Source organism: Melopsittacus undulatus, chromosome 4 (genome assembly GCF_012275295.1).
Source record: "Melopsittacus undulatus isolate bMelUnd1 chromosome 4, bMelUnd1.mat.Z, whole genome shotgun sequence".
In the NCBI taxonomy this organism is placed as follows: Eukaryota; Metazoa; Chordata; class Aves; order Psittaciformes; family Psittaculidae; genus Melopsittacus; species Melopsittacus undulatus.
The window spans coordinates 99,716,322-99,728,469 of record NC_047530.1 but is presented as its reverse complement, the minus strand read 5'-3'; the positions used below and the strand labels follow the sequence as shown (position 1 = coordinate 99,728,469).

The 12,148-nt window shown below is 46.6% G+C and overlaps 1 protein-coding gene across 1 annotated transcript in view; it reads right to left on the bottom strand.

Moving 5' to 3' along the window:
* SORCS3 (sortilin related VPS10 domain containing receptor 3) overlaps positions 1-10,421 on the bottom strand; it is a 298,778-nt gene extending 288,357 nt beyond the window's left edge. Inside the window, exon 1 of the mRNA XM_034062014.1 lies at positions 9,864-10,421. Within this exon, the coding sequence (XP_033917905.1) occupies positions 9,864-10,421 (558 nt within the window). The remainder of the gene's footprint in view (positions 1-9,863) is intronic.
* Between the last annotated feature and the right edge of the window lie 1,727 nt (positions 10,422-12,148).

The following is a 12,148-nucleotide window of genomic DNA, read 5'->3' as shown; positions in this document are numbered from 1 at the left end:
CACCACCCTAAATTATTCCAACCCATTACAAACAAGTCACTTAATTCAAAGCCAGATTGCAATCACCTCAGCAGACAGATGCAACCCCTCTCCTGTCTCTGTATTCCCAATGGAAGCCCAAATTCAAGGCTCCCATAGTCCCATGTCAATTCTCATCCAGCTCAAAAGGAGCTTCAATTTGAAATAACTGGGATCTGGGAAGCCATGCTGGTGAAGTGATTAGAACAGCAGACAATGAATGCTTCTTAAATCACTTTCAGCCAGAATTTTGCACTGCTTTAATTTGATCAATCTGTTAATGATTTTAGCTGAGCACATTCCATTTTTCCATTATTGAGAGTCCTGTTCTACCCCATCTTAGCTCCTCTTCTCACCTGTTTTTCCTTTCTTTTATACAATCTCTTCTAAAAATAAAATATACCCAGCATCTGAACTGTGGCAGATGACGTTAAGTAAGTCCATATCAATAAGGGACAGGAGTCAGAAAACCTGCCTTCCAACTTCCGTTCTGATCAGCAGCACAACCCAGAGCAGACCCCTCCTCTCTTGTATGCCTCAAGTTTCTCAAAAAAGCCCCAACCAAAAACAACAACAAAGACCAGCTGATCTTCCTTTTAGTGACCTTTAAAATACACAGATGAAGGAGGCAGTAAAAGAGCTTTATATGTACTGTTATGTCTGTCACCCTGCAAGCACAAAATTGGCAAGGTTTGGTGGTAAAAGACAGGAAACCTAGAACAGAGAAATGCCCATGAATACAGAGTCATCCATCCCACTACCTTATGCAGAAAGAATTTCTCCCTCAGCCTTCTAACAAAGGCAAATAAAGACTGCAGACAAGCAGTCCTGTTTGCCTGCACCTGATGGTATTGATCACAGCTGGGGGGATTTTCCAATCAGGCACAAACCGCAGGGAAAGACTAGCAACCAATTAGAGCTCCCACTCCTTCCTCCCTGCATCCATGAGGTCCTTAAACACTTTTGGCAAGAGCTAAATAATCATACTTTATATATTCTCACCCACCCAACAGCTTTTGCAAATATCCATCCATTTTAAGCCTCAGCGACAGCCCTGCAATGTGAGTTAACTCTTCCTTGTACACAGGGAAGGCAATGCGCACCCCCATTAGGCATAATGGCAAATCAAAAACTCATGAAGAAAACCTGCCTGCACAGCCTGCTCTCCTCTGGCACCCCAAGGAAGCACATCTGAACTCAGCTCATGCTTTTCTCTCTGACTTGAAAGTCAGCAGGATCTCTGTGCTCATGTCTTCCGCTCCACTAACTCCTCACCAGGGTCCCCAATCAAATCCTCGCAAGGGGCTCAACACATTTCTGGAGTGAAATTTCTGAATAGAAAAAAGTTTCTGAAACCATAAACTGAAACATGGGAAGTTTCACCTTAACATGAGGAAGAACTTCTTTACATTGAGGGTGGCAGAGCACTGGAACAGGATGACCGGGTGCTTGTGGAGTCTTCCTCTCTGGAGACATTCAAAACCTGCCTGGCCATGTTCCTGTGTAACCTGCTCAAGGTGGCCCTGTGTTGGAAGGGGGTTTGGACTGGATGAAATACAGAGGTCCCTTCCAGCCCTAATGGTTCTGTATCAGCAGCATCACTGTCCACTGAAAATGTACCAGCAGTACCCACACATTATAGACTGGTTTACAGACATATAGATAGTGTCTGAAGCAGTGCCAAAGCAGCTGTTTTTAGGATCCTGAGGCCTGTAGCCCACCACTGACCCAAGTGATTTGTTGTGTCTCAGTCCCAGTTTTCCCAAGTTCCAAAAAATCTATTTTAGTCCCCAGGACACCAATAAGCAGAAACAGTTTTCCCTGGAAGAAATGTTATTTTGTGCCACCATGCAGTGGCTGGGATGAATTCCAGTCCCTCCCGGTCCCACACTCATAAGAAAGGAAAGGAGAGAGGAAGAGAAACACTAATATATGTGCAACATCCTCAAGTTGGTCAAAATGTTGATCAAAAAGTCCTAAATGGCAGGGACCGGTGGACAAGCATATCCTCTGCAGATCAGGCACCAGGAGAGAGGCAATGAAAGTGCAGCTGCCCTGACCTCACCTGCGAGCTATAACCAGTGTAGGAAGGAGAGAAGATCAGCAGCTACCCTCAGAGACTAGTCCCAAAGTCAAAACGGAGCATGGCTTTTGAGAAGATAAAGTACACACTGCATCAGTCAGGATTCAGACTGCTGCTTCCTGGCACTGTAAATGTTAACATCATCCCTTCTTCCAGCCCAGCAGCACTATATGGGGAGGATGCTGGTGGCTTTACAGGCACAGGACTCAGGCTGGAGGTGACCAGAGTAGATGAGAAATCACAGCACAAGGACTCCCATCTTCACAAAAAGGCCTGTCAGCAATTAGAAACCACATGAAAGGCAGACAGTATCAGCTGCAAGGGAGAGTGAAATGCTTTACCGAGGCCGAGTGCAAACTAAGACGATTTTCCTCTCCCGCAGAGGGAAGCCCCGACAGCAGGAGTTTCACAGAGTCAATGACTCCAAGCGGGTTTTCATATCAATATTTCAGCAGCGCCTGTCTTTCCAGCGTGCATCTCCCAGGCCCCAGCTCCCCTCCCACCCTTTGCGGTGTTTTCCTTCCTTTAGCAAATGCCCACGCTCCCTCTAGCGCCCAGCTTTGCTTTCCACACACCAGCAACCCGACACCCTTTCCCATAGTATGCACCCCAAGGCATCCAAATCACACTGGAGCTAATTAAAAGTGATGATATTTTGGGCACAGAGGCCCTGTAGTGCTCTGCACATCTGCCTGGCCAGCATTTGTGTCGCCTATCGGAACACGAAAGGGAAAAACCATCATGACAGCTTCAGTGTCAGGGACCCTGCTTGAGTAAGAGGGTTTTGCCGCTTGTTTCAGTGGGAGAGCAATCAGGTCTCCTTGAGGGTTGAGAGGGAAGGAAAAAAAGAGTGGTTTGATTATTCAGCATCAATCTTTTCTGATTCTTAGTATATGTTGGGACTCTGCTGGCAACAACAGTTGGGAATTGATGCTAAAATTTCCATAGCAGATTATTTATCTAATATGTTTAACACCCACACAGCCACCCTTTCAAACATGCAGCAAACTTTATGCAGTTCCCTCAGTCTCACAACACCCCATAATGGCAGGAAAGGAAATACCACCATGTTCTTCTTTTTGCATAGAGGAAATGTTAGTAACGATGCTGCAGGTTGAATCCCCAACTACAGTAAACTGACCTAAATCAATCCTACAACAGTTTAAGGATCCAACCAAAGACTTTGGTGCTTTGGGGGCTTTCTGCATTTACAGCATTCAGTGCTTTTAAAGGAACAGGTCATTTAATTTACTGTATTGATTAAAAGCAGGATAAACTCCACACACCTTCAAAGACATTCGCACTGGAAGATAAATTTGACCAGATCCCTTCCAAACCCCAACGTTAACTCCGTAACCAACACGTTCTTTACAGTTGTTCTGGAACCAATCCCAAACTGAGCTCAGGCTTGGCCTTTAATCCTGAAATTAATCTGGATTTGTAAGAGAGCACTGACTCATGCAAGCATATACTGCTCTTCTCCATTCTATCTACAGATACCCAGGGAACTTAAGGAACACAACACTATGACACAATCTAAGTAAAGTCTTGACTGCAACACTGCTTCCAGTGTTCTTTAGTACAACCAGTTAAAAATCTTTAGCTCCTTAACCTGTGCTTTGCCCAACAGATGACATTGCCTTCATATTTTTTCTACAATCTCTACTACAAATACAACTATAAATTTGGAAATTCAGAGAAAATTTCATCTTCCCCCAGTCTTGTGTTTAAGAAAATATTTGTCTCATGTCACTTCCCTTTTGGGAAAAATTTCTCCTTCCAAACATCAATTATCTGCTCAAACCAATTTTCAAAATACTTTTTCATCTAATTGATGATTGTTTTTCATTAACAAAATTCATTAAAGAATCATACATTTTGGGGTTTTTTTCTGTTTGCTTTTAAATCATTGTGAATGCTCAGCCACAAATTCAAGGCCTCACCCCTGGTCATGAAGAAGTCTGAGTGCTGAGGCCTGAAGAGATACTGCTGACAGGCACCTAGAACAGGAGCAGTTTTGTTACTGGGCTCTAAGCTACACTGACAGCTTACTCTGCTAGGCAGGGTAATGGCCCAGGGCATCTGCCAGCTTCATGGAATCCACAAGCAACATCAACACCCATCCACTGGACATCAACCTGACTTTGTAATGAAACCAGTCTAGAGAGAGATAGCCCAAAAAGTATTTTCCGGACACCTTATTCTTGCTCTGCTGACTCAACACAATCATAAAAGCAATTGCTATGCAAGAGTTTAATTTTTATTTCCCCATCTTGTATTTAAATATTAATTAAAAATGGATTGGCAAAGTCCTGGAGAAGGACTTTAGTGGAAAATTTCATTATTAAAGGTAGTGGAAAAGTGGAAATGCATCAAGACATCATGATATAACCAGCAAATGGCAATGAGAGCACAACCTAGCCAAAAGGCATTTGAGAAAGAAACAGTATAAAATAGCAATTAAAATATCTACCAAATGCAGTGCAATTAGTATGATTGCTCCATCACCATTTTGCACTCTAGGAGTAAACATTTTAGACTGAACTCCAACTGGACTGTTGGAGCAGTTATCCATGGCTGACAACTAAATGCAGCATTGCCTGCCTAAAGATTCATTTTTCCCCTTCCTCCCTTCCAAGCATAGCAGTCTATTTGGAATTGCAAATACTGCCCATCTAATTCTGCCCATCTCACACACTGCACTGCTAGGCATCTTAATGAAAAACTACCTGGCACACAGCAAGCCCATCAGCTTCCTCAGCTTGTAATTCGCCATGGGAGTGAGTAATGTCTCAGCATCAAACCACCAGTACATTAGCAGATCACACCAGAACACTGCCAACAGCATTCAGAAGAATCATTCCCGGAAGAGACAGACTTCACTGCGAGAACTTGTACAACCTGCTTTTCACTGCCAGAGCTTGCACAGGATTAGGGAATAGGATCAGTAGCAGCAGGAGGGAAAGAATCACAGAAGCCTATTCAAAGCAGGGTTGCTATCATCAGATCATGTGTATGTCAGGCTTGAAAATCTCCAGAGACAGACTCCTAAAACTTTTCTGTGCCCTGCTGCACTAACTTCTTTGGGAAGAAACTCTTCCTAACATGGTATCTGACATACATTGCAGCTGTTGCCACATGTTAATCCCTCTTCAACTAATAAAACAAGCTGCACTTTCTGTCTAACTCTATTTCAGGTGGCTGTAGGCTATTGTAGTGCTTAGCCTCCTCTTTAGCAGTGTCTTGTCCCAAAGACATCTCATATTCCCAGTCTTGGAGTGGATCTTACAACCATGTTAACTCCAGAGAGACAGCCACAAGCTGACTAGACCTCTGGACAAAACAGTGTAACATGGTTGACAAGATGAAACAAGGCTTCAGTTCAGTCTCTCATCAGCAATAATCCTGCCTTCCCCAGCTTTCAGAGCCTGGATCATAAAGCCAACCATGAATGCAGTTGAATGGTCTGCACAGTAGCAGCTATATCACTTGGGCACACTGTGCTTCTTGTTTAAATTCTGCACTGCTGCACCCCATTAAGACAAAAATATGCAGATGACATTTTCCCAACAGTATGAAAAATCCAACCCCTAGGATCATATAGGAGCTAGTCCCGGCTGAAGCAATGTGAAATATTGCACATGCCTTACACAAATGCCATCTCCTGCTCTTACTGTGCCATTACAGTACATTTTGTCATCTTTAAGCCTTAAGTTTGCCTCCAGTTCCTAGAAAGGCAAAGGCATGTATACATGGGATACCTATGTATCCCACACTATCCCAGACTATGATCATAAGCTAAGGCCTCTGCATAAATAATGGATTGCAAATGTCTTCTAGAGGTTAGAAGAAAGCTAAAAATTATCATCTTTGCTTTGTATATTAAAAATTTATAAATAAAAAACCAACAAAAATTTGCCCACACCACCACAGAATTTATAGCATTTCCATCATGGAAAAAGCATGGACATAATTAAGAACTTCCTATGAAGAGCTGCATTCATCAGACTGGCTACTCTGAAACCTAATGACAACAGTCCCTGTTTACCATTCCACTAGTGGTAAAGGTGTCACATGATCATATCAGGATCATATCATATCAGTGATCACATCAGGAGAACAACCTGAGTAAGTGTGTTTTATCCACTGCAGCTTGTTGAAATCTCTTGAGAAAACTACCATCAAGAAACAGTGATATTTAAAGCTGTAACAGCATGAAGGTGCTGCTACGCATTTTTTGCAGGTCCTTACCCCAGAAATCAGGGGGAGATGAAGGAAAACAAGGCAACCCAAGGAAACAGATCATCTTCATAGGGAGGTTGAAGAGAGCATAATTTGGTGAGCAGACCAAGGGAAATTTTCATGCAATGACATAATCATCAAGAGAGAGGGAAAACAAGTGTAGAGGGTACAACTGCGCACCGAATGGCACATTTGTGCACAGTGTGTGTTCAGAGAGGAATGGCTTTGAAAAAGAAAGGCTTGCAGATCTTCTGGGAGTAACAGCAGTTTTCATTAAAAATTCTCCTTCCTTCAGAAAGGCCTGAGCAATAAAAAACCAAACATTTTAACTGATCTTTACTAGGTCCCTCAAGAGCTTCAGTGACCTCCCAGTAAATACCATTAGGGCAGATTGATACTTGAAGCCCAAGTACAAGTCTTGCTTTTCCTAATATCAGACTTACTGAATTAAGGCAACTCCTGTTCCGAAGAACACAGACAGCACAAACCTCCTTTCTACACAGAACAGTATTCTTGCATTTTCCTAACAATTTCCACTTGAAGATCTTCAGGTATTGTACAAAGCAGAAATGAATTCTGCTCCACATCACCACTTTGTGGTAGCTAAGTAGTACTATCCTCATTTAACATGGAAGAGGAGATCCAAAGAGGTTAATTGTCTTTCCTAAGGTCGAAGAAAAAGCCTCTGGGCAGGACAAAGCAGAGAACCCGAATTCCCTGATCTCACCAGCCTTTTGCTTCTATTCTAATCCTGACCTCACTATCTGCAAATGGAGAAACAAAAGTTTGTTGCCTGGAAGGGATTATTTCTTAATAAGTTAATTTGAGATTTGGGGGATGTGGGAGAAAAGGGGGATAGGAGATGGAGGGAGAGGGAGCTGCTCTGAAAAGAATAGCTATAAAAACACTGGAGGTTTTTAACATTCCAGGTAACAGGATGTCCAGCTCCTGCAAAGGTCTCCCTTTTACAAAGTATCTGTAGGTCTATGTCCCAGTAAAAGCATCATTTTTTTATTACCATGCTTTCTCCCCTTTGCAAATTCACGCAGTTGTTAGGAATCCCCCACCACCCCTGTGTGATTTGAAATACACTGTTTCACTGCACGAAATGTGATTGACCATGTTTTAATAAATCGCAAGTGGCAAAAACACAGGGTTTGAAGTCTATTCAAGGAACAAACCATTGGTAAAAGCAAGCTGTGTGCCTCTTCACTGCTTTGGTAGCCTGAAAATAACAACATACAGACATGTCCTACCTGCTCTCCTAAGTCATCTGGCATAATCATGACACAAGTTACTACCTTTTGTCCATTTTCAATGCACTTTCCTGCTGCTTTATATCTAACTATGACCTAAGAAAATATATGCTTTGAAGTGAGAGGCTGGGAACTGATGCGACTGGCAAAAGCCACACTGTTTCCCTGAATGACCTTGGGCAACTGCTTGAGGTTCCTGTGCCACAGACACCCCAACACTCAGAATTAGGTAAAAACTGAACCACAGCAGAAAAGCTGGCATTGGATTCAGCCTTCTCTGCTGCTAAATAAAAGGACCCAGGTTCAAGCATTTAACTTTTGATCTAAACTGTTAAAAAAAGATACATAAATCCAATTAATCACTAAATGGAGCGTGTTTCCTTCAAGCGATGGGACAGAAAGTCTCAAGATGCTAAGCTTCATGTTAGAAGGTAAGACTAGTATTTATTAACCTGCTTGCTTTTCCTGCCTCCAAACACCACACTGGCAATAACCACCAGCCTTTTGCTGTGCTTTTGAGTTGGAAGCTTTTAACACACAATATCTGGAGGTGTGAAACCTCAACATATTCTGGGTGTGAACAATTGCTTTCATTACCTTTCTTAGTCACCTGGAGTTAAGCAATAAAGGAAACAAGTTATTCAAATGGCATATTTCTGTAAAAGCAAGAAAAGAAGGAAGCAGAATTCTGTGGAAATCACTTTCTGACCTGCACTTTAGAAAAAAAATAACCTTTTTTTCCCCCAGAAAATGCCTACAGAGTAAGTTTTCTCTGCTACTTCAACCAGAAATACTCAAAAAATCCATGCTGGGAAGGAATGGGGGGGGGATTTGAGCTTCTTTTGCTCAATGCCCCTTGATTCAGCATCAAAATGAAAGAGAGGGAACATAGGTTGTTTTCTTCATTACATGCCACGTTATATTAAACATAAATAATCCTAGAGACAAGCATAGTGCTAAAATATACCACACAGCTGTTTTTTCTTGAATGTTTGCTTTCAGCTTTAATGAAAGTGGAATCCATGTCTGGCAAATACAACTGCCTTTAAAAAATTGGTTAAATCAAAGTAACATCTACATTGCTGTCAGGATTATTGCCTAAGTAATACTAAATAGGGGAAAAAACTTCCAATCAGTAAAATAAAGAGGTGGTTGAATTGCACATTATGAAGCTATAGCTGATGCACAGATAGATAGATAGACTATTTGCTTTTTAATGACTAATAAGTTTCATGAAGAATGTATCTGAAAATCCAGCCGATCTGTTTCATGCTGTTAATTGCTTTATGCCCATTTCCAATAGTGGCAAAACAATAAAAAAGGCATTTTCAAGGCAATGGCAAGCTATAATAATCAGAGTAATGGGAATATTGTCACCAGACATAAAGGTTTCCTGGAGACCTTTAAGTTATGCCTGTTCTCAGACTGTACATCAGAATGGAAATAGTATGGCTGATACCAAGTTAAAAGAAAGTTGAAGTTTTGTCCACATTCATCTGCCAGGCATTGCAAAGCAGGGTGTGAGGGAGGGTCCTGCTCTATCGTGGTACTATGGTGTGTGGGATCTTGGGACACCTACCCCATACACACCCCCATACAGCATCCCACAGACTTTGAGGGGCACTTCAGTGACTCATTATTACTGCCTACAGGGAAAAGGCATGACATGCCATTGATTTTTAATAAACTTTTCACTGTGCTTACACTATCTGCCTCCTTACTGAGACCTTTAACGTGCTTTGTGGCTTTCCACCCTTAAATGACTTAACGGGAACTCTCTTGTCGCCAGCGTGAGGAGCAGGGAAAAGGAGGGCTTTTCCACCACCACTGTACATCATTCACCCCCCTGGCACAGAGGCAGCGAAGCGTGCCGAGGTGGATACTACATATGAAGAATCAGAGAGGAAGGGGACCCAGCCGTTCAGGATCATGGGACAGAGCGGAGTGGGGAGCAGGGCGTCTTCCCTGAGCAAAGGAGAAAGCTCCAGCCAGCCCAGCCCCTTTGGCGGCGTTCCGATCGCACTGCCCCTGCGATCGCAGCTCTGCCTGGGGGCGGGGGAAGAAAGGTGTTGCCATTCCCCATCCTTCCCCGGGAAAACTTTTCTCTGCTGCCACCGCTCCATGTCCCCCTCCCTGCGGCGACCAGAGCGAGGTGTCCACCAAGCGCCCCTCTCTTCCGCGCACCCCCTGCCGCAGCTGCAAGCGCTGCTCCCTCCCCTCCAATCCGAGCCGGGTTGGGGTCGGGTCCGTGGGTCGGTACTCACGCTGCTGTTGTGTCCGGACCAGTGCACCATGGCTTGGTTGTGCGCCGCATCCCCGGCGAGCGCGAAGGTGGTGCTGCTCAGCCTCAGCTCCTCTGCCCCTCGCAGCCGCGCCGCTCTGCCCTCCTCCAGCGGCCCGCGGGGCTGAGCCCTGCCGCCGCGCTGCCCCTCGGGCACCCCTCGGGAGCGCCCCTCGCTGCTCCGCCGGCTCCGCGGCGCTGCCGGGCCCCGGCCCCCGAGCGCGCCGCCTCCCGCCCCCGCCGAGCGGATCGGCGCTCCCCGCGGCCCCGCGCGGCCCCCCGGCTCCCCGCCCGGCTGCGGGTCCGCTCCGGCCGAGCCCCGCGCCCGGCCGCCCGGCCAGCTCTGTAATCCCCGCGGCGGCGGTGGCGGCCGCTGCTCCTGCCTAAGGCGAGCCGAGGATGCCGGCCAGGAGGGCGATGGAGACGAGCAGGATCTGCAAGTTATTTCGGCGCCGGTGCAACACCAAGAGAGGAGTAAAAGCCATGTCCAGGCGAGAAAAATGGTGTGGCAGGTCGGAAAGCAGTTGGTCCCCTTCTCCATGCCTTTGCGGAGCGAGTCGGGGGGCTCGGAGAGGGAGGGGGGAGAGCCGCTGCGGTTAGGGCTTTTTTTTCTCTTTAAAGAGAAAGGGGCCGGCTTCTAATTATAATAATTATTAGTATTTGCGAAAGGCTCCTCTTTCTCTCGCTCTTCTTCTTTCTCTTCCCTCTTCCTCAGCCTCTGAGACGATGACCAGGAAAAAAAAATAAGGAAAAAAAAGGGGGAAAAAAAAAGGAAAGAAAGAAAAAAAAGAACAAAAATCCCAACTCTCTCCCCTGTTGTTGGATTCTGTCCCTTGCTCTTGGTGGATTCTCTCTCCTTTTTTTTTTTTTTAAAAAAAAGTGCTTTTCAATGAAACTGTTCACGTTCAAGGATTTGATCAAGTGAGAGGGTAACACCACACGGGGGGAGGAGCCCCGAGCCTTGCCAAGCCGCCGCCGCCGCTGAAATACACCAGCGAGTCCCCAGCCGCGCCTCGCCGCCGGGGGCCGGGAGCGGGGCCGGGGGCGGGAGCGGGACACGGACCCCGCGCCGAATCAGCGGGAGCATCACTCGGGCTTTGCTCTTGATTTGGTCTGTGAGCTCCTGCCCGAGGCTGCTCTCCTGCCTGGGAGCAGCCGTCATTCAGCGTTTCTCGTGATGTATATTTACATATACTCGTATCTACAGCAGCGTAGGTATTGCTCACCCTATGTGCGTGCCTACACATGTACAAACGCTGGACTTGGAGAAGGGGTGTAAGGCAACAAGCCTGGGTGAGTGTGGCTTTTGGGTGACTCTCCCGTACCGACGGGCTCGGCAGCACAGCAGAGCCGGCTCCGGGCGTGAGGATGTGCCTGTCCCGAGCGGGGCTTCCAGGCCGTGGGAACTCTCTCGTGTGCGTGGGAATCCCAGCAACCATACCACCGTACCAGGAAGGGAGACTAGCAGGACTGACTGGGGGGGCTATTACCCAAGAAAGGGCAGTGTCTGCAGGCAGCTAGCTCACTGCAGTAACGTCTCAGGACTGTGTCGGGAAAAAGAGCGAGGGAGATGCATCTCTAGATGATGGCAGCGCAGCGTTCCCGCTCCCATCGCAGGGATGCCACATTTCCCCTGGCCAGGACACCAGCTTTCTGCTGGCAAAGCCCAAGCAGCCTTTGCAGCTTCAGCCCCCGGGCAAGGTGTGAGTTAATCGAACTGTGCGAAAGCGAACCCCGTCTTCCCGGGGGTCACCCTGGTCACTGCCACCAGTGCCTGTGTCACGTTCCTCCGGAGAGATTCATTGCAGCAGCACGTCGGCACATTTTCCCTTTAGATCAAACCCACGACAGACCTTTCCCCGTTCTCCTCCTCCCTTTCAAAAGTGGCAATAATTAGCGTTTTGTTAATCGTCCCACCCGCCCACTTACCAGATCAGCCATTCTTTGCCGTCCAAGGACGGATCCACCAACTACACGGCTCTCCCTGTGGTCCTTCCCCCCCCCCCCCCCCCCCCTCCTTCGGCTTGTCAGTCCCAAAGCGGGGACGGCTCAACAGTTTCTCCCGCCTATCATGGGTCTTCCATGGAGCCCAGGAGGGAGCGGAGGGAGAGAGGGACACAGAGCGTATCGGTGGTGGCTGTGCCTGTGCTGGGGCTTCTTTAGCAACCTCCTCCTGCAGGCGTCTGACCGGGGAGGGGGAGTCCGAGCAGCCCGGCGTGGGGAGAGCGTGACTGTCAGCACCGATGCCTGTTGCGAGCGGTGGGAACT